The following is a 23,236-nucleotide window of genomic DNA, read 5'->3' on the forward strand; positions in this document are numbered from 1 at the left end:
TGGAATCCTTGCGATATTCACCGGGAATGCAGCATTAGGCATTTTCGTGCATATACCTCATCCGAAGACTATGACCGTTCACTCTGCTCCGTACCTGGTCACCTAATTTCTTTTCCTTTTTTTTTATTCCTTAGCGTCTAGCTTAATACTCGCCCTCATCCCTCCAACCTTTGCTTTTGGAATTCAATTTTATATATTTAATTTCTCCTTTTTTTTTTTTACTCCGCGTGGTCTTGTGCCCCGTACGTCACTCTAACTTTATCTTTTCGTTTTTGAGTTTCAGGACAGGCCTGTTCCAGGAATGTTGCCGTGGGTGACACGTGCCATTTCAGTTGCCGGGTCATTGCTTTTTCTTTTGTGTGTGGGTTTATGTGGTTTCCCTCCCTGTTTATTTTTTTTCCTCCTTTTTTTTCTTTTTTTCTTGACCTAGTTAGTTTTCCCCCCGTCTCTATCTTTTCTTTTGACCTGAGGCTTGCAGATAGTTTCTGATAAGGACCCCACCTTCACCGCCTGGTCTGCTTCGGGCGGTTCTGAGATCCTTTCCCTATACCCCGCGGCGGGTCAATAAGCACCCTCTCATCCTGTCTGTCCAAAAATTCCACGAATATCAACCACCAGCTGACTTCCGTGTGACCTACTTCGCGGCTTAAACTAGACAACCTTCTTGGCCCCTCAATCTCTCCCCCGACACACTCCGAAACCAATCAGCTTGCTCAATTTCCCTTCCATCTTTCCCTCTCCTTTCACCTGGGGTCCTACCCCTATATAAACCCTGCCTGCCAGGCGAGAGATTGCCCTGAGGAAAGCAAGTTCTCTTTGCTGAAACGTAGGCCACAATCGTGCTTTTACCTTGTTCGAAGTTTTTCTTATCTTGTATATATATATATATATATATATATATATATATATATATATAGTCTGGAAACAAAAACTCACACAGAGCGCGAAAAAATAAGGTTAGTAGAGACAGAGACACACGAGAAGGACATTAAAAATAAAAGTTTACTGACGTTTCAGGGAGAGGACTCCCTTTCTTCAGAGTACCAGAGTACTCTGAAGAAATTTCTTCATCGCGCTCTCGGCCCGTGAACCGCTGTAGAAGAAACTTCGCCCGTCAACTACCGCTAACTGTGCCTCCACGGACCGCCGCTGCCGTGGCACTGGAATCGTGCACGTTTCTCTGTTGAAACCTTTTGTTCGCCGCGTTACACCGTAGAGCGCAGCCGGGCGCGTGCCTTCACCCAGAGGGAGGAAATAGTGTGAGGACGGATTGAGTCAGGCGGCTGCTTCGCTTGGAGGAACGAACTAGTGTGAGGGCTGATCCCCTCACAAGGGCGCATTTCTATGCATCACTTGTAAATCCCCATCATCACGCAGTGGCCTCAGCCACTTCCTCATTTTGTAGATTATCACCATCATCGTGTGATTTGGCGTTCTTCGGCTCCGATCGCCTGAATAAAAGGCTGCTTCGAATCTTCGCCTTTCAAGATATGTTATATATATATATATATATATAGAACAGCTTCGTCGACAGTAAGATACGATGTTCGTCGGGATAAACGATAGAAGGCCACATTTTCTTGGTGGCCTCGAAATATTCGTTTTGTTCGTTCTGTAGGATGGACTTCATGGGCACTGCGACACCCTGTACACCGTCCACGACGACGACCACGGACACGTGAAGGTGACCAAGGTGAAAAACCTCGAGAAATGTGACAGCGAAGCGATCTTCTACGGTCGACGAAAGGGCGAAACATGCGTGAAGGGCGAGGCTGAAGAACGGGTGAGTGGCTGCCTGTGTACAACGTGATGTAAGGGAAGTACTACTAACGGGGTTTTAAAGTACAGCACGGGCTCATAAGAAATACAACACGATGTCATCCCTCATGTGTCTTAAAGTTACAAATGCCCCAAAAAGTACAAGGACACGGCTTTGTATATTTAGAGTAGCTTTTATTTTATGCGGCTGCCAGCATAAATAGAATATGTGCGGCCCGATTGTATTTTCGAATGACTGTCGTGAAAAGTCACTCAAAGGTTGCTGGCTAGGCACAATGCAGAGAAATCCCCTCAAAATCTCCAACCCTTGCTCTGATTACCTTTTGGGGCACTTGCTCATATAATTCAGGTTCCCTTAACCAAAACATTCTCTTGTTTTGTGTAAATTCATCTGAGACTTCTGGCTGCTGGCGCTGTGGGTCGCTTACAGTGAGACGGCCTGTATAAGGCATTGCAGACTGCTGAACTGCAGAAGGTCGGCACAGGTGTTTAAAAGTGTGGCTGTACGTTCGCCGAGAACACCTCGCCTCAAGAAGTCTTGGTGAACAAATTATGTAAGACTTCAAGCTCCAAAACGCCGCTATACAACATGATCAAAGGAATTCCATTTTCTTTTGAGGCACAGCGTTTAACTGAAATCGATGTTTGCTAGGCTTCCAGTCAAGACCACTTCCTTCAGTTTTCGCTTAAACGTCGTTCATCAAGCGAAGTGTTTCGTACAAGCTTATGCACCAAAGGTCACCTTCAGATTCAACCAAAAACGAATCAGCCTTACGCAGTACGGAGACAGTTTGCAACAATAAAATGACTTATGACCCCAAGCATACTTGTGAGCATTGTTTTAACGGTTATGAAAAGTAGATTTTGATTCGTAGTTTTCTACGGCTGGATATGTGAGTAATCGTAGAAGTTACCTCACGGCATTAGTTTCAACAGCCTTCCATCGACACGCGTGGGCAGAAGCTATAGGGAAATTTTGTTATGCAATAAGTTTTATTTTGCTAATTCGTTCGTTTTTCTTCTCCGCCGTCCATCTGTCGGTCAAGGCTACGTGATTACCTGAAAGCTTCGCTTTTCAGCACCCCTACTCTACCAGTTCTGAGTGCGAGTACAAGCTTAAAGGAACCACCAAGCAGTACGTGATTGAAGGCGCTCGGAGCGTGTCTACCCAGCTGTACAAGCCCTACGGAGAAGGCAAAGAGTTTCAAATCATGGCCGGGTGAGTACTCACTGAGACTGCTTGACCAACTCTAAGCTTCCCGCCGCGGATTAAGCCGGAGGCTTAAAACCCATCATTGCAACTGAATGAAGCTAAGCTGGAAAGCCTCACGGGCTGCCTGTCACGATTTGGGGAGACGACTATTTGGTGCACCTAAGACAACTCGCAAGTTGTGTGCAGTTAAAAAGGCTCATTTGATTACGTTAACAGGAAACCGTCAAGTCTGAAGTGCAGTGCAGCATCAAACCCGTCGAAGAATTTCGCAATTTCTATATTTTTTGACACGCGATTCGGCGCCTGGTGAAACTTCTTCGCCTTGGCAACGAACGGCATTGCAACGTCTCGCAAAATGGGTGGTATTGGATCATAAAACTGTGGTCAGATATAATCATACGATGGAAAGACAAAGACTGCCAGCGTCCATTTTTGACCTTTAGCTAGTTGTAGATGTCCCGCGAAACGGTGGCACATTTTCGCTGGACTCATTGGTGTGGTCTATAGTTTAGTAAAATACACCGAATCTTATAACGCATCCCTCCCTTAAGGCTCCAAACGCCCATGCACACAACCTCATCATTTCACAGGGACACAGGAAATGCAGGCAAGCAGGAGCTAAAGCGAATTGGTCCAGCGCGTTTTTTTATGCACTGCGCAGAGAAACGCACTCAACCGTTTATATTAATTTCAAGAAAAAGTCTCGAGGCTTGCTTCATTTCCTAAGCTCGCAAGCAGCGAAATCAAGACGCATTTTTTTTCCTGGTGCTGCATGAACTGTCATAAAGACGCCAAGTAGGTTTGGCGCGTTATCTCAGTCTCCTCAGCTTAAATATTGTTGGTCTGTGTAATTATGTTCAGGCAGAGCGTATCTACAGTATTCGTGCCCTCATTCTTGTAAGCTTGTCGTTTACTCAGAATTGACTAATTAGTGCAAAAAGGCTAGTGGGAGTAAATCGGTGCACTTGAAGGCACTTTGTGCATGGTAAAGAGCACCCATTCCTGAACTGGTATTCTGTTCTGTAAATTAAGACGGTGCGGCCTATGCTGCAGAAGTCAGCGATTACGGTGCTGCCAATCCTCCATGTTGACGATAAGACAGCACCTTTTTTCAGAAATACTGAGCATAGGACAAACACTCTGTAAAAAAGGTCGTGGCACTTACTAACTGAACCCTAACCAATCAGCTGTCATAGTATCCAGAATGTACTGAGCGCTTTTAATAACTGGTAATGCGTCCACAAGTAAAAAGCTACGCGTGACAGCGTGGGTCGACTGAGCGCGCAGCACGACATACATAAACATTCAGCATGCCCATACCACACGTGGACAACAAATGAATTGGGCGCGAAAACCACCGGGATGCACGATGAGAGCGAGCATAATTTAGTTAGCTTAGATAAACATCTGCTCTTCTTGCTTTTACAGCCAGCAGCGGAAAGGCGTCTGGTAGAGTCAGTGGGCTTGTCGCAAATATCTGGCACTTTAGCAAAAATGTTAAACTTATGCATTTTAATGTGAACATATTCAAGTCAGCATGTGGATTTGCAAACATTTTTAAGTCGTGATTTGGAGTGGGAAAAGTGCTGTAGTTATATATTCAGTATTTCATAGAATTTTGTTACTGTAAGTGAATATTGGTATCAAACAAGCAGCAGTTACTAAGTGCACAGTTTAGACTATTAACGGTACCATTTAGGTTGCATATATTGGTCAGAACCTACGTGCCGTTCCGGGTCTAGTGAAGTTCGTAAGGAATTACCAAATGCGACGCTTTACTACCCATTCAATAGCATTTTATTCAGAGTGAAAAATTTGTATTTGTGAACAGCTGGTAAAAACTGGAGCCTTTGATGAGATTTTTAGGAAAACAGAGAGCCGAAAAACGAAATTTCTTAAACCTGAATTTAAAACTACCGCCATTACTATAGTGTATATGGGGTCCGCGCTTGTGGTGTGCAGTGGAACGGCTTAGAGGTACACGAATTGATTGGAGATCTGTGACTTTATCAGAGGTGTGCGAATAACAAAAATATTGGGAGCAAACCAAGGCCCAACAATTAATAAAAAATAACTGCGAGTCGAAGCGAATATCGTTCATTTCCATTAGGCTTGTAAAGTTAGCTACATAAAAGAATAATTCGAGATCAGCACTGTACACACATTTGTTCCGTACAAGTGCCCGATAAGAAATAGGTGCAGAAATTAAGTTAAAGAACACAGATGGCTGAAAAATCTCTTTAAGACAACTTGACGGATATTGTAACGAAGAAACCCTAGCAGTTTCACAAGAAGTTATTTAAAAATACAAGACCGTGACAAGATGTAAAAGATCGTAATAAGCAACTAGGCAGCTATTGTCATGATAAACGTACTTTTCACGAATATTTCCAATACATAAAGGCCCTTTGGCCTGTTCTATCCCTCGTGGTGATTAAACAGGCTCTACATTGTGAAAATAGATGTTACATCGGCAAGAGATGTACTTCGCAGGTCATGTACAGGGGGACGTTGCAGATATCTAGTTTTAAGCAAAGTTACAAAGCTAAGACAAGTTGTGATTTTCATTTTTGTCACTCGATTCATAATAGACATTTGTTTGTCTGTAAATTTTGCTTTGCACAGCCTTTCATATTACTGAGTTATCGCATTCACACTTCGGGTAAAGTTTATTCGTTTTGGGATTTTATCCAGAGATGTATTGTCCCTTAAAACAGCTGACTCAAAAGCGCTCGTCATGCGGTGAAGCTTGAAGTAATGAATGTAACGTGCGGCGGAGACAACTTTTGTGGTTTATAATTGATACATTAAAAATTTAAAAAATGGATCAGTCTTTTTATTTATTTACTCTTGTACCCACAGCGCCTTTCAGGCATTACAGCGGGGGGATGGCGAGATGACGCTTCGAAAAAAATTATATCGAATATCACACGCTATTTGCCATTTATTGCTAGTTTATAATAGACACCCCTTCGTGCATTTGTGCATTTAACGGTCTTTTGGCTGGTTAAGCTATTTGGTCGCGTTACGTAAGGCTAACTGTGGGCGAAACCAACATGGTCGATATCCTTGCGGGTGCAAGAAATATTGGGAAAAAATTTGAGATTCATCTTTTTGTAAGTTTATTTTCACAGAAACACAACTATGTTTCTTTGCGTTGTGTATCCAATTTATCCAGTTCACTGAAAACATTTTCGGCTCATTGCTTTCGGATTTCTGGATTTTTTTTCTGGTCAATCCCAGCTCTATCTCTAGTTCTTGTTCTAGTTCTCTACTACCGGTGACAAAACAGCCACACAACAAGCCACCCTTTACTCTTTCATAGCACTTGCCTTTGGAAATCACAGAGCCATTTACTAATTATCTAAAACACTTAAATCCAAAATGTGCAGGATGGCTTACCCTTTCGCTTAAACCTACTGATGTGCGCTGTATTACCAAGCCAAAAAGAGTCGCCATCCCTTACGAAAGAAAGTTGTGATAAGCGCGAAATCTAAGAAAACGTCCAACTTTCGCTGAAAGGGTGTCCAATCGATCGTCAAAATTTCAAGGTCCCGAATCGCAAACAAAGAACGAAGCCATGCGACAATTTTTAGGGCAATAAGTAAGCGCACCTACGGGTGACCTAAATGTACACCGATACGTGGTTTATGAGATAAAGGTATACTGTTGTACTCCTTGTTCGTGATCGATGTGTGTATTGTCTTATCTAGAACCGTTCCTCTTTCGCGATTATCCAGTAACCGTTTTTCTACATTGGGAGCCTGCTTTCACGCACGCGCCGTCTGTCCTGATATGTTATCAGAGCTTTTCGGTCGACCAACCGATCTATGGAAAAATGCATTAGATTTCTTTTGAAAGAACCACTCAGCCCCATTAAGAAAGCTTTCGCTTTAAAGTTGGCTTTGAGCGGAAGGAGGACATGCATCCTCGCGATCAAATACGAGCTGTGGCGCTGCCTCCATTCAACGGCACTAAATGATAACAACGTAGTGAGTTAACCTGAGAACTGGGCAAAATTAGCAACGCGGCTTCTGCTAATGCTGCTGCGATTCTTTGCAGCCGTGCCCTCAAACTGCAAGGGGAGCACCCCGTCGTGGCGAACACCGAGCTGCCAGCAGACATCGAGAAGGGACACTCGCTCGCGCAGGAGTTCCCAGTCACGGGCGACCTGAAGAGCTCCGATGACCTCAAGCACGTCAACAAGTTCATCAGCGAGTACGGCCTCGCTTCGACCAAAGAACACGTAAGCTCCTTTACTTTGAACTTTATTGAACACAACCTCTTCGATCTCAGCTTACAATTCTGGTCAACAGTTTGTGAAAACTACTACACTTGCAAGAGGCGGACATGCTGCGAGGCCTGGTAGACTGATGCCTATCAGCTGCGCTCCCTGAAATGCAGAGCCCGTTGCGAGGAAGCTGTAAAGCTACTCCTTCCCTGGTCATCAGTTTCCTTTTCTTGACTGAATCATCTTCACCAACCTATCCACGCCCACTGCAGGGCAAAGGCCTCTCCCATTAATCTTCCATTACCCCGGTCCTGTGCTAACTGCGACCAATTTATCCCCGCAAACTTCTTGATCTCATCTGCCCATCTAACTTTCTGCCGCCCCCTGCCCCGCTTGCCTTCTCTAGGGATCCACTCTGTTACCCTTAATGACCAACGGTTATCTTGCCTTCGCATTACATGCCCTGCCCACGCCCATTTCTTCTTCTTAATTTCTACTAATATGTCTTTAACCTGCGTTTGTTCCCTGACCCACTCCGCTCTCTTCTTGTCCCTTAATCTTACGCCCAATCAGCTGTGAAATTTCCACGAGTGAGGACCACGTCAAGCTTTGCATTGTGTGGTTTCCCCGCGTGACACAGTTCATCCAAGGCCTGGACAAGCTAGCGCACCTCGAGTACACTGACGAGGACATCAAGGAGATCGACAACAAGGAGAGCGGCGGAATGCTCTTCATCCTCGTAGCGCAGTCCCTCATGACCATGAACTACGAGGAGATCCACGACGTCTACACGAGCCATGTGGCAAGCGCTCCCGACGACATCAAGGCGTCCATGCGGTAAGGCTCCTGGCGGATGAATGAAGGCTGTGGGTGCTTTATAATGCATAGGTCGCTTTATTTCTATTAAGGATAGAAGTGTAGCATAACTGAAATGCAGATCTCCAGCTAGCAGACACAAACTTCGATCTGGTGTGATTGATTGGAGTATAGCGAGCGGATACCTTGCTCCCCGGAGAGGGGAGAGATGGCTCGCACCTTGGAAGTGAGTTTTCTTTTTTGGCGCTTGTGGCCAGGCATCTTGATTCCACCAGAGTCAGCAATGCCACAGGTGAGGCAAATTTTATAGGAAACTTCGTAGATATATAAAAGATGGCTTTATGTAAGCACCTTCCCTATTATAACCCCGCCTGGTAGGCCGAGGTGAGACAGCGGCTGAATAATACTAAGACATCTGGTAAATCCGGACTTTTCTACTGAATTTGTTTTTCCGGCACTTACGTTTTCTGGTATAATTTCCGACAACTGATGCCTGCTATATCAGCCTTAGGATAATTGTTCATTGAAAAATTTCTTTTTTTTCTGAATTCGACCTTCCTCTTCATATTTCATGGAATTTGATTGATTGATTGATTGATTGATTGATTGATTGATTGATTGATTGATTGATTGATTGATTGGTTGATTGAGTGAGGCAGGCATTAGTATGCTGAATCTATTGTTCATAATATCAATAATCTACCGCAATATCTCAATCAAAGAAATATTTTCTTAAGCTCCGAAATCACGTCAACGACGGAAGCCAGTAGACTCATTCTGGCAAGTCTCCTTTTGCAACAAAGATAACAGCTGACCTAGCTGGGAATGAAAAAAAAAAATTGCAATCTCTTAATAAAGAAAGTTTACAGAAGCGCGAAAGCTAAATGTGCGTCTAATCTTCGTTGGAAGTGCGCCAAATAGATCGCCAAACCTTCAAAGACCCAAATTGCGAACGAAGAGTGAAACCATGCGACGATTTTTCGCGCACTAATTAAATGCACCTACAGGCGATCTAAATGTATACCGATACGTGGTTTATGAGATAAAGGTATACTTTCCCCGCGAAGCTTCTGTGTCCCCCCTGATACCATTGCACGCCAATACGCCCTGCAGGAAAGCCAACTTTCTCTGATGATGATGATGAATGATCGCGGGGGAAGAGGAATAAAAAAAACGCTTCCCGAATCGAACCTTGGTCCCTGGCGTTATGAAGCCGGCGTCTACACGATTGCTGCATTTCGACATTGTCGAAGCGGTTTAGAAAATTCAAACCACAACCAAAGAATCCGTCACAAGAATGGCAGTTGCTCTGCATGCAGTAAGGCTGTTAGCGACAATGCGTTAGGCCTAAATTCCCAATTTGAGGTTGAGTACGTTAGGCTTAACGTCACATCTCGGGGTTCAGAACCTCAAGCCGGCACCCGCTCAAAAATTACTTCCCGGAACGCCAAGCAGCAGCGGACGATTGGCGCAGTAGATTCCAAACCCAAACATTAGGCCTACGGAGTGCACACCCGAGAGTTGGTGTGGGTACTCTAGAAAAGTGGGGTGTACTTCCAGAGCAGCGCATACTGGCAGTGTGGGATTGGCCAACCGAAGAATCCATCACGAGAAAGCTTCGCGTTCAACCACGGGTAGGTCAGCTGGTATACCCACCAGGTTGCGTCACTAGCGCCAATTTCTCCCCTGGTGTTTGGTAGGCCAAACTGTCAAGCCAAAAAACAACAAAAAAATCCCTGATTCTGCTTTGGCAACGCTTTCGTTAATGAGCGAGGAGAAAACGCCGTGCCGCTTGTCTGATATGGGCTCAACGAGTGCGACTGGCTGTGTGCCTTAAGCGGGGACCAACACCGCTTCCGTTTTTCTTTTCAGATTGTGTTTCTGCTGCCAATCTCATTTTCGACAGCCTTCAGTCGCTCATTTGCTTGGACTCTAAGCTCGTGCGCAAAACATTTGTTTGGAAATCTAGGTTTATGCGCGCGATCCAGCACGCCCTGAAGCGTGACAATTTTGTTTGGGCAAGACAAAGAAGTAGGCGGGAAATGTGGTTTATTCACTGATTTTACTAGCAACGCATCGCGAACGAAGGAATTGAAATCATGGCACAATAGCATAGATTTCTGCGCATCTCGTATAGCAGGTACAAATGTTCGCGTTCGGTGTCGGTTACACAAACATAAGAAACATGTTCGTAATATTCATCGTATACGGAAAATTTCTGCAATTATACAGAAACGATGTTTCATAATAACACACGTTCTTGAATAATAAAGATATTACAAAGTGCAGATCACCATCATATTTCGCAGGGCATTACAAACAGCATCTTTTCCCTATTCTTGTAAATTTGATAGCTCGAAACAACATTCTATAGCTACCGAATTTTCAGCGTTAATCAGCCATACGTCACACCTAGAAGATGGAAGAAATACCACCCTGGATATCAATTAACAGCACTTAAAGCGAAACAAATATTGACAGTGCGAAGAGAGCGCACAAAATGTGTCCTACCACATGTTAAAAAGCGAAGCGCAGCTCGCCCGTCTCGCAGGTAACTCAAACCTCTTGCAACACGGAATGCAAGTGGTCAGCTGCAACGTAAATGATTTTGGGGGCTTCTTTAGTGTCAATAAATATTCAAACGTGGTAATGTCACTATAAAAAAGTGGTAGTCGGAAAGCTTTAAAGTCAAACAAGCTTGTCAAAGAAGCATTTAAGAACATTCCTCGAAAATAATTTGCAAGTTTTCCTCTCGTGGAAAAAAAAGAAGAGCAACCACTCACCGAACCGGTACCGAAGTAAAATTTCTTTCTGCGCGTCTGCTGGCATCAATCAGCTCGTGAGAAACTGTCGACAAGTAGCTTCCCATGCTTACAACATTACTGAAAAATGCGTTGCACCAAACAAAAAGAAATTCACTGTAAAGCAACAGTGGAAGATTTTTCAGTTCGCCCTGCAGCTTTTTTTGATAAGGATAGTGCTTGCTTCTTCATAACTGAGGCTGAGTGAAAGGCGTGCTTACCTGCCGTCCGCTGGGAAGCGCAAAATTTCGCTGAGCTATTACTCCCGTAGTTGTCGCACCACACAACAGCGCCGCACGCTTGGGTCCTTTTGTCAGTTTTGGGGGCATTTTGAGACCGTTGGCACTCACAGACACCAGAATTTTTAACCCTCAAGACATACTACAAAACTTCTACACGTGCACAAAGTCAACGCGGCAGGAGCAGCCGAATATGATTGCAGCAGAATATGATGATGATGATGATGATTAGTGGCTTTCCCTTTGAATCGGGGCGTCGGTTGTAAGCAACCGACTTGCCTGTTTTATACGTTTACATGCCCTACTCCCAGGTTACCCTATAGATTTGCTTCCTCCCTCCCATCTCTCCCTCTTTTCTGTTTTAAACTCATCGCCCCCACCCCCCTTTTTTTCTCCCCTCGTTGTGCTAAATTCTCGTCCGCATGATTACTCCGCCTGCGTACCCATCCCTTCCCTACTTTTCCTCCACCACCACTCCAGTCGCCTCTTCGTCACCTCTATGGCCTTGAAGTTGAGGTTCCCCCTCGCCCCAAATCCCAAAGCCTCCGCCAGCGTCGTTTCCCCCTCACCCCGCGGTGGCCGTATCTCTGTGCAGCTCCTGACAATATGGTCTATAGATTAGAGCGCAAAGCGCCGCCCGTCGGCGAAACGAAAGAAGGACTAAATAAATAAATAGGGTGTTAAAAAAAGGAAATACCCAAGAACACATTCTATTTGTACACATAATAGCATCACTTTACTTTACTGCTGCATATGTTGAAAAGATAAAGCTACATATGCAAAAGTTGCTAAATCTTTGCTTGGCTACCAGTGTCGTGGCAACAACTTTTTTCAATAGCGAAACAAGCCGGAGTGTGTGGGGGTGCATGATTCTTGTACTCCTCCTTCATGGTCGATGAGTGTACGGTCTTATCTAGAGCCGCTCCTTCCTCTCGTTTTCAAGTAATCGTTTCAACCCAGTGAAAGCCAGGTTAGCCGCACGTTCGCGCTTTTCGGTCGACCAACCGGTCTATGGGGAAATGAATTAGTTCTTTTGACAGAGTGCCGTTGGTCCCACAACAAATGCTTTCGCTTTAAAAAACCTACGTCATGTGCTGGATCTCGCAGAGACCCGCCGCGGTGGCTCAGTGGCTAAGGCGTTGCGCTGCTGAGCTCGAGGTCGCGGGTTCGATTCCCGGCCGCGGCGGCCGCTTTTCTGATGGAGGCGAAAAGCAAAAACGCCTGTGTGCACGAGATTTCGGTGCACGTAAAAGATCCCCAGTTGGTCAAAATTAATCCGGAGCCCTCCACTACGGCGCGCCTCATCGCCTGCGTTGCGTCGGCGCGTTAAACCCTAAAATCAATCTATCAATCAATGGATCTCGCAGAGCCCGTGCTGTTTTTTTTTCCTGTTGAGTCAGTAGGGTAGCCATTAAAAGCAAATTCGAGCTACTGCAAGTGCTCCAAATCAGGCCATTTCTTTCAACGTGCGTCCATTTTATCGCAGCCAAGTGTTCCTCGACCTCCTGGCCTCTACTGGACAGAACCCGCAGCTCGCTGTCGGTCTCAACCTGATCAAGAACAACGAGCTGAGCACAACAGAGGCCGATCATTTCTATACCAAGGTCAGCCTCAGCATGAAGGAAGTCAGCACGGCCACGATCAACGAGATCAGCGTAAGTACCATTCCCAAGCGCTCAATACCCCGAGCACATGCCACTGGTTGCGCCCGCGGTCGGCTCCTATACGAGGATCTGCAGAAGATATAGAGCGCGCACTCTAGAAAAGCTTCATGAAATAAAGAGACGGCTGCGCCTTCGTGCAGGCAACCGAACGCAGAGGCAAAGCCGGGTACACTACTTTCCCTTGCTATTTATAGTGCATTCATCATCAGCAGCAGCAGCCTGTCTACGCCCACTGCTGGGCCACGGCCACTAGACAAAGTTTCCATTAAGCGGCCGTGGTTCAGCAGAGGCCTTTCCCGTAGATCTCCAATTATCGTGGTGCTGTGCTAACTGTGACCAATGTATCCCCGCAAACTTCTTGATCTCATCTGCCCCTCCCACGCTTGCCCACTGCAGGGATTCACTGTTATGCCTCTCATGGCCAACGGTTATCTTGCCTTCGCATTACATGCCTGCCCACGCCCATTTCTTCTTTTTAATTTCTAAGATGTCCTTAACATGCGTTTGTTACCTGACCCCCTCCTCTCTCTTCCTGTCCCTTAAAGGCCAACTGCACTCAAAATTTCGACCTCTTGAAAACCCTATTTTCGTATAGTCTGCTTAAAAAGAAAGCAACATGCAAAATACAACAGCTGAAATACGCGCGTGGACGCCGCAAGCGGCCAGCAAAAATCGGCGATTTTGAAACCGAAACCGAGCAGAGCGCGGCCATCGCAGTGACGTTGCAGCCGCCCAGCGAGCGGCTGGACGGTCACCAGCTCGGGAGAAGGTCTGCGCGCAAGCTCTACGCGCGCACGTGCGCAGCCGAGCTCGACCGGTTCTCCGGCTGCGTGGCTGAGCAGAGGAAAAAGCCCCCGTCGGCTGGAACGTCACAGGCGCGTCATGGCTGTTTACGCGATCCGCCGGCAGGTGCAGCGTGGTCTGCGGCGGAGCTTTTTTAAACGCTTACGGCTGATTAACGAGGCGTTTTACGGGGCTGCCACTTGTGTCACAGCTGATTTGGGGGTACTTACTACACATTAAAAATAAATTTGATCGAGGTGAAATTTGAGTGCAGTTGGCCTTTAAAGTTACACCTATCATTTTCCGTTTCATTGCTCGCTGAGTCGTTCTCAATTTAAGTTGAACCCTTTTGGTGCATTGGTGCATCTTAAAACTGGACACTCAAATGGCTGCCGTCCAAGGCTTTCTCTCCAGTTCAAGGGACTAGCCCAAACTAACGTTCCCACTTACCTTATCCCCCTTTTCCCACCCTAAATGTTTCCAGCGCCCTTATATCCTCCACACATACATAGAAAACGCGTAAGTGGACCCACATAATTCACACAGCTGTACATTTCCCTAGTACGCCTCTCGACATCCATATGAAAAGGAGCTTGAGTAGTCGTGAATAAATCGCAGGCACTGAAGAGCTAGTCGTGGACATGGTCATTTTCATCGTCCCCATTACTCTGTCCATGTCCACTGCAGGACGAAGGCTTCTACTAAGCACCTCCAATCATCCCTGTCCTGCGGTAACCACTTTATTCTCTGCCCCGAATTTTCTTACCTTTATAGAAGTTACGAGTGGCAGCGCGATAACGCATTAGGACATGGTGGTTTGTTGGTGAGCGTCTGCAAGTAGATTAAGATACCGTCCCTAGCACTCTAGAATGCGTTGTACGGCACACGGATACCCATGTGGTGCCCTGGTGCAGGACTCGTGCAAATCGGAGGTGGTCAAGGGTCACCCGTTTGTCTGGACTTCGTGCAAGTTGGCCGCCAGCGTCATGGCCAGTGGACAAGAATGTAGGCGCGCCCACAACGACGAAATGGAGGACGCCGGCAGCTGCGCACCCGACGTCATCGCGCACATGTTCAACGTAAGGATCCCCATTCACCTACATTGCTGCCAGATGCCGCTGCGATGCGGTAGCGCTGACGTCCGCAGCGACTTTCAACACAGTGGCGCCCTTTTCCACCGAGTAGACACGACTGTTGCGAGTGCCCGCAGTGTTGGTAGCTCACTAAATGCCTAAGTGCTGTCACGTGATTTACAAATACGAAATAGGTATAAAGGCGAACATTCAAATCACCACATTCAACCGGGTACTGCTGTTCTGGATGTCATTACAGCATCATTTGTTCGAAAATTTGGCACTGTATACGTGTACCTGCGACGTTGTTTGTGACGTAGAAACGAATATGTGGAATTCAGAGTAAAAGTGGTAGGAAGAAAGCAATAGAAGAAACGCTCGAAGCAGAGGGTCAAGCTCACCCCCCCTGCCCCCCCCCCCCCCCCCCCCCGTTTCTCTGGCATTTCGGCGAGTATTCAGGGCCAAGCATGCAGTCGGAATAAAAACCTCCCGGCTTTGTTAGTGCTATGTACACGGTTGGAAAGAAGCTGAATAATCTCATACATTCAGCTTACAGCCATAATAACCGATCTTCTCAAACATATCATACGTCCAGCATACATGCTATATCACAGAACATATTTCTCGTAACGAAGACGTAGCATTACCTTTTGATCCAGCCTTATTCGTAAACGAAGTTCGCCTATGCGGATTGAATAATTATACAGCTAGAACAGAGAAGTAAAATCGTATGAGTTTTGAGCGAGTTGTGTGGGGATAACAGAAAATAGTGGCGTGCAGATAATGACGACAGAAATTATTGAGCTTCGCTTCTCGTTGTTTCCCTGACGTACGCACGTCGCAGTGTGCTCTGGGCATATATTCAGGCTGTACTAGCTAGTCCCGAAGAGGGCGACGCCAGTTTCCTAAGCTCCCGCGCGCACTGAATTACATGGCTGTCCCCAGTACTCCGTGACTCCACGGGACATCGCTGACGAGCCCGAGCAGGAAAGCACGGTGTACATCCGCATGGCGGGTAACCTGGGAACTCGGAAGGCCACCCTCTACCTCAAGCGCATCATCTGGCCCAAGTGGCACGCCAACGAGCACAAGCGGATGGCCGCCCTCTGGGCGCTGCATACGGCCGCCAAACACCAGCCCCAACTGGTAAGCCGATCATCATCAGCATCATCATGTCTAAGCCCACTGCAGGGCAATTACGTACCTCTCCCGTAGATCTCCAATAATCCCCGGTCCTGTGCTAAGTGCCACCGATATATCCCGGCAAACTTCTTGATCTCATCCGCCCACCTAACTTTATGCCGCCCCCTGCCCCGCTTGCCTTCTCTGGGGATCCACTCTGTTACCCTTAATGGCCAACGGTTATCTTGCCTTCGCATTACATGCCCTGCCGACGCCCATTTCTTCTTAACTTCTACTAGTATGTCTTTAACACGAGTGTGTTTCCTGACCCACATCGCTCTCATCTTGTGCCTTATTGTTACGCCTATCATCTTCCGTTCCATTGCTCGCTAAGTCATGATCAATTTAAGTTGAACACTTTTATTGAGCCTACAAGTTTCTGCCCCGTAGGTGAGTACCGGTAAGATGCAGCTGTCATAGGCTTTCTTCTTCAGGGACAATGGTAGGCTGCCATTCATTATCTGAGAATTCCTGCCAAATGTATTACGATAAACCAATAAACTACCCTAAACAATCGTTATAACGAAAGCGCTTTATTTTAACTAACACTTTATTCCTAGTTTCTTGCAGTTTATACTGCCCTTCAAAATATAAAATCATCACCGCTTTTACCGATGTACCGCTTATAGCAAAGTCAGTTTCCCGTCCAGAGGACTTCGTTATAGACAGTATTCGTTGAAAAGTTTAGCGGTCAATTTCTTCGCTTGGCAACACTGGAAATGGCCATGGACATGGCCGATGCGCCACGGATACGGCGCAGCCTGGGCCACTGTGGCCGCACGCCGAAGAAAAAAAAAAGACACCGGCATGCGTCATCTGCTCCGTTCCAATCCGATTCTAAACTGTGGCGCCAACAGAGATGTTATTAATCGCACTCAGAGCGAACTTGACGCAATACTTTGTGTTCGGCGAAGAGTTCGTAACGTGAAACACAGTCCTGTCTTTCACAGTCGTGCTTAGCTGGACAAGTGCCGCCATCCCGCGGAGCCCGACGTAACGAGTGACGGCGCACCGTGGCCTCCGCGATTTGCTGCCGGCGACACTCCGGCGCGCCGCCGGCAGTATTTCGCGGTGGCCACGGGCGCACTCACACGGTTGCACGGAGGAGAAGAGGGGTACCTGACCTGCGGGCCGTGCGCACAACGTCGCCTAGCAAGTTCAACAGACGCTTGGCCACAGATATGGCGGCGCACGCTTGGTTGCCTGCATGCATTCCACGCAATTGAATACCGAGGATAACAACTGCTAGCGGTTTTACTGTGCGTCGCAACCGGAGGCAGTCACGCCGCCCTTAAAGGGGCCATGAATACAAAAATGGATCAGGTTTAACGCTAAATAAACCTAGTTATCAGGAGCGAAGGAAAATTCGCAGCATATGCTGTTTCTAAAAAGTTTGGCGGTGCTTGGGATTTCTCAGCCTGCCGTCTTGCTACATCTGGGGGGTGATTTGGTTCATCTAGCGTCACTGAATAAGCTACGCTCAAGAGTACCGCCAGGGGGCCATTTGGGGGCCATTTTGTTTCTGCCTTGCAGTGTTGCCATCTCTCCCAGCGAAACCGCCGCCGGTTGTGACGGGCAGAGTGTGACCGGCCGCTCCAGCGTCCGCGAAGTAGAGATAGAGATAGTGAGAGATAGGCGCCCAGAAAGAAAATGGCTGCGCCCATATGTAAACAAATATCCCGTGGTGCCGACCCAGCAATGAAAATCCTGGCTGCCGATAACAATGAGGGAAGAAAGGGCCGGTGCTCTAAAAGCCTTTATTTAGTGACGCTAGGTTCATCCATTTCCTGGTGCTGGAGGGCACGTACAGACAGCCTAGCCGGCGCACCATTTGGCACCCTCGATTTACCAACCCTGGATGGTCCGCGGGCCGTCCGAGGACTGCGTTCGGACCGGAAGCCTCGTAGAAACACACGAGAAAATCGAGCGCCGGATCACGCGTCTCGGGCAGTCCGCGGACGATCCGGGATTGTTAATCGAGGAGGCCCATTGAAGGCGTGAAGGAGGGACAAAGCGCCAGCAGAGCAGCCGTTAAACCCTAGCCTGGTCATGTATTTCTCTTGCACTGATGCGTACACACAGACGGCGCGCTGGCACTGAGCGATCAAGCGCAGGCGAAGCAGCCCTTCCACGATTGCCTTGTCACGTGGCACCGTAGCGGGAAAGCTCCGAACGAGCGAACCGATTGGAACAAAACGCACAGCTCACGCTACGGTGACTGACGGTCACTTGCGATGCTATGGATGACCTGGAAAGATGTAGCGTAGCACAAATTTTGCGCTAGAATACAACCTTGATTATTCTAAGACATGTAGCCGTGGGCAGCTCACTCAATTATAGCCCGAAATAAACTTTAACCGAATAAGAGTAAGAAATAATGAATGACTTTCAGATTTCCCCGCTACACCACCTCAGCGCACTCTCATTGACGAGAACACCAAAAACATAATTATGAGCGGGTTCACTGTCAGTTAGCATTCAAGAGGCATGATCTAACGGAAAGAGGGACACCATTGCAATCACGCAGTCATGTTTGCTGACGGTGGGTTTGTGCGGCGGATGCCAAAAACCGAGACAAGATGCTGTGACGTCATAAGCACCCGGCCAAAAAGTGGCTCGTCTGTCGCTATGTTTTCTTGATATACAACCTGCTCCTTCGAAATTTCTGTTACAAGTGGTGTCATTGCTAGTATAGGACGAAGCAGGTTTTTCAATCAACCAAACGTCTATTTTGTCTTCGGGGCCCCTTTGAGACAGTCGTCTACCCTGAAAGCGACGCTATGTTTTTTTCAAGAACAACCAATTCTTGTTTTTAATATCCTGAGAAATTGCAGACATTTAGAATTTTGTGGAGCGGAAACTAAATCTTTATCTCTCACCGTCAAAAAATGTTATCCTGGAAAAATTTATATGCTTGCAAAATTTAACTTTTTTAAACTTCGGTTTCCTAACAGCACCTAACTTTTTATAAATATTCGTTTTTTCAATCAAACTTTCAATTACAGAAGTTTTGCGTAACCGTAGGAGCCCATGTATTAGAGAGTTTTAGCAGTCCGGCCGTTCCGTCACGTGCGTAGCTAGCGTGTTGACCGGGACCCGTCAGGGTACTTGGGCATTCGTCACGGTAGGGGGATTAGTTCCACGGGCCTGCCTTCACCATGTCCGTGCCTCCTCGCCCTTCCTCCTCGCCCTTCCGCGCACGCAGGCGCAGACCGGTCCCGGCACCCGGTAGCAACGTAACGAACGGAAGGGACGAACTGCTAAAACTCTCTATTGACAGCAGACGGTAATTTTGTAACGTTTAACTCTTCACTATAAAATATCTAAGCATGGCTACATATAAAAATTTGCATGATGATGCAGCCGTTTTTATGGAAGTTTCAATAAATAAAGAGTGACAGCTGTTTTCTATTGATACAGTTGTCTTTGCCGCAAGGCGTTTTTATTCTGGCCGAACAAACCTACACGGAACCATAGTCATAAAAAATATCACCAGCCATTCAACTCTTTGAAGGTGGGTGACCAGCTAAGCTTGATCAGTTCACAAGTTGACACATAATTTAGGCGAACTGCGTGAGCAAATTTTATTTCCTTTGAACATTAACAGCAACCATTACTAAACGCATACATGGACGCACACACTTTTATTTTGAGTCTATTGATCTTGAAAATGGTGCCTGTTGATGAGAATTCTACTACAAATACATATTCATCTGATAGGACGTATAAGCTGGAGGTTCAAGTCAGGTTTTGATCATGAAAACTGTGCCTATCATTGACTATATTCACGATACATATCAAGTGAGGGTACGTATAAGCTTGAGGTTTAAAGAAATGTTTTGAGTGGCGTGCGACTCTAGTAGTGACCACGTGCCTACAGTACGCACACCAAGTCTGGTTTTCCAACACCTCGAATTATAGAGCTCCTGGCGCTTCAAGGACAAGTGCATACTCCGGAGTTTTCATTCTCGGACATAAAAAATACCTAGAATTCTAACCATATAAGCTTCGCCTAAAACGCCAGCAGCCTGTCTCGACAAAGTCGCTTTCTTTCACTGACCCAACAGGCGCAGTCCATCGCCCTGCCAGTGTACCAGAACACAAGCGAGCACAGTGAGATCCGCATCGCGGCCTTCGTCGTGATTCTGGAGACCGACCCCGAGTTGTACCTGCTACGGCACATAGCCCAGCACACCATCAGCGAGCCCAGCGGCCAGGTGGCGGCCTACGTCATGAGCGCTTTCCGCGCCCTGGCTAAGTCCGAGTATCCGTGCCACGGTGAAATGTAAGTACTGCAAACAGCGCATAGTACATTCGTCTTATTCGCAAAAGTTAATAGGCGGTGCATTGAGCTCCTCAATCGAGGACGACCTGGCTATTCACAAGGTCAGTAAAAGTACCGGTTAAAGTCTTATCAGCTCGCTATGAACAACCGAATGCGTTGGGAGTGTATGAACTTCAGGCTACGTGTTTCGCGTTCATACTGCAACGAGAAGAGAAGACATGAAAGAATGCAAACGAGGTTCGAAGAACCAAGGGAGCAAAGGGCAAGCCACAGATATTGATACGACTTGCCTTCGTCTTTTCGTGCTGTTGCAGTATGAAAGCGTTCACACTCGCCTGGCTACCGCTTCTGCCGATTCTTTTTTTTTCGTACCCACCACCGTGGGATGTGTACTTGAGCAGTTCTTCCGAAGCCTTGCGAAACTGATGTTGCCGATCGCCGTACGCAGCGGCCAGCACATACGCCACGTCCTGCCCTTGTGGGAAAACGTGGCACGGTTCAACAAGCCCGTGGACAAGACCTCCTCCCACATGTCGATTTCGTCCGGCTACAACGGTAAGTTTGCTTCCACGCGCGCAGCCTAGCGATCGTGCTTAACAAAGAGCCCGCTTTAAACTTCCTCATCTGAAAAAAAAAAGAAGAAAAACCTACACATTCTGGCGAAGGTCTACTGATGTCGTGCTTTGGTACCTCTTTTAACACCCCGATTGAGCAAGCGTTGCCATCACTAGGGCAAAGTTATCCACTGACGAGAATCTCCAAACAGCGTGACTTATTTTAAAGAGTACTGGCCACCGCAAATCATACGAACACCTTTTATCATTAAAAGCCACCCCAGCCCTTCCTGTGTTTGTTTTCCTGCAATTAGCTTACGTTATGGAGAAGCAGCCTTTTCAATTGGCTATGCTTTTTTTTTAATTTCATGTATGGTGTTGTCTGCTGGGCAAATCTGATCTCGACTTCTGCCGCAGCATTTCTCAATGAGAGCCGCCGTAGCTGTGACACTGCCCCTAATGACATTATAATTGACGTGCTACGGCTAGCTACACCAAGCTGAAGGGAACATATATCCTACACACCATGCGTTCACCACTTCTCCAAGATCGAAGACAAGCACTGAATCACAACAGGACAGTCCGTAGGGTGACGTAGTCTGCGAACCAACACTCCCCTCTGCATATACAACGAGTTTCACAAAGGGAATACCACGGGTCTCCGCACGAAACCAATCCCGCGAATTTATAAACCTATTTTGAAAAACCAATGGTAACATCCTCGGGGAAAGTATCCAGAAGGAGAAGCAAAGGGTCTTCGCCAGGTACCAAGTAAGTGCCTGGAGGGCCTCATGTCATCGACAGTACCCCCGATAGATACAAGGACACCTCGCTGCCCTCTACTATGTCTGCCTACTGGAGGACAGTGGTGCGGACTATCGGTCGGCCCACTCTCACATATGGTTTGGGCCTGTAATCAAAAATCACAGCCGACAACACCAGAAATTTTGTATCAATAATAATTAGCAGTTGGAGGTCACGCTGCTTGGCCCTATCACCCAAATATAAGTTTCGACCATCCAGCTGGCGGGGGACGCGGCCAAGGCCCACGGGCTCCTGGACTTCCTCTTACGAAGCGCGCACTCCGAAATCTCCCACCTAGGGCGTTGCGCTCCGCGAAGGTGGCCAATAAAGTCTTCTATCTCTCTTAGAAGGGATAAAGCGAGAGAGAAGACTTCATTGCTCTATCTCTCTCTTACAAGAAAGATTTTACAAGGTATCGAATTCCTACGAGAGGGAGAAAGAGAGACAGGGGAGGGGGGATTAAGGGGGAACGCACCAGGCCTCTGCATATACAACGAGTTTCAGAAAGGGAATACAACGGGTCCCCGTACGAAACCATTCGCGAGAATTTATAAACCTATTTTGAAAAACCATTGGTAACATCCTCGGGGAAAGTATCCAGAAGGAGAAGCAAAGGGCTTCTCCAGGTACCCAGTAAGTGCCTGGAGAACCCGTTTTCCCGCGTCAGCTCTCAACACAAGACTCAGCGCTGTTCGCTTCCAGCACGCGCCAACTCCATGACATACCTGGTTTTGAAATCGCTTACCATGGTGGCGACCACAGCTTCGCCAACGCAGGAATTGAGGAAGAGGGGGCGATATACCTGGAAGGCGCTGCTCCCCGCATGAATAAAGATAAAGGCCCCGTGTTTACTATGGTAGAAGATCTGGAGAGAGGCGTGTACTTTGCAGAAACGTAATCTGTCCCGCAAAGACACAATCCCGGGGACTCATTTTCAGCAGCGTCTGGATGAGGTTGCATCGGCGTATCCCATTGCGTGAACATCCTTATTGTTGTTTTTGTTCTCTTTAAGCATGTTTCCTTTCGTACCTGGATTTTTGTGGATGCTGTGGCTGATTGCACCTGTCGCGTTTCACCGCCGTCGTCGCAGAATTTTCTTTAGTCAATTCTATAATGCTCTGCTTATTCTGGCTTTTTAGTCTCCCACTGCGGCTGTTTTAAACCCTGCGACTGCTGGTTTAGATTTGTTAAAGGGACCCTGAAACACCTTTTTCAACTCCTTTGGAATCTTAAAAGCTTGCAGAACGTAGTCACCAAACACACCTAGTATTTAGATTAGGGGGTCGCAAATTACCTCCGACGAAAATGCTCATCAGATAACTTGGAAACTCGCTCAAAAGATTCTTCTCTCTTTCCCGGTCTTGGCGTCCTTCGACCGCTCGAACTACGTCATTAAGGCCGTGTAGCGGCTGTTGGCCGGTTTTCCTTCAGTTGCAGCAATGAACGCTTTTCGATAGCAACTTTTTAAAAACTAAATCCAAAAAACAAAGCAGTAATGGAAGGCGTATCTGGTGCGACGAGCAAATCACGCAGTGCCGCTCCGTCGTTAACTGTAGCTTTCGCAGTGCTTCCAGACGCAAAGGAAAGAGTGAAAGCCTTTATCGAAAGTGTTGCAGGGTCCGTTTAATGCCATGACATCCGTTGACCACTTATTTTAGTAGTACGTAGAAACCGCGATTCTGATTGTGCTCGAGGAGTGTCTCGTACAATGTACTGCCGCAGTCTTACGTCCCACACTGGAATCTAGGTGGGACACACTAACGAGTAGAAAAAGCTAGGTTGAGCCGGCACTGCTCACGGGGAAGTAGAAGT

The 23,236-nt window shown here is 47.0% G+C and overlaps 1 protein-coding gene across 2 annotated transcripts in view; it reads left to right on the forward strand.

Moving 5' to 3' along the window:
• Positions 1-23,236, forward strand: part of LOC144163192 (vitellogenin-6-like) — a 69,265-nt gene that overhangs the window by 13,067 nt on the left and 32,962 nt on the right. For both annotated transcript variants that reach the window (XM_077694023.1, XM_077694024.1), the window contains exons 5-13: positions 1,619-1,783; positions 2,859-2,998; positions 7,055-7,238; positions 7,864-8,060; positions 12,566-12,734; positions 14,441-14,605; positions 15,545-15,745; positions 19,849-20,066; positions 20,515-20,621. In XM_077694023.1, coding sequence (XP_077550149.1) covers positions 1,619-1,783; positions 2,859-2,998; positions 7,055-7,238; positions 7,864-8,060; positions 12,566-12,734; positions 14,441-14,605; positions 15,545-15,745; positions 19,849-20,066; positions 20,515-20,621 — 1,546 coding nt within the window. The remainder of the gene's footprint in view (positions 1-1,618; positions 1,784-2,858; positions 2,999-7,054; positions 7,239-7,863; positions 8,061-12,565; positions 12,735-14,440; positions 14,606-15,544; positions 15,746-19,848; positions 20,067-20,514; positions 20,622-23,236) is intronic.

Source organism: Haemaphysalis longicornis, unplaced genomic scaffold (genome assembly GCF_048455015.1).
Source record: "Haemaphysalis longicornis isolate Haplotype H1 unplaced genomic scaffold, Haemaphysalis longicornis Haplotype H1 scaffold_12, whole genome shotgun sequence".
Taxonomy (NCBI): domain Eukaryota; kingdom Metazoa; phylum Arthropoda; class Arachnida; order Ixodida; family Ixodidae; genus Haemaphysalis; species Haemaphysalis longicornis.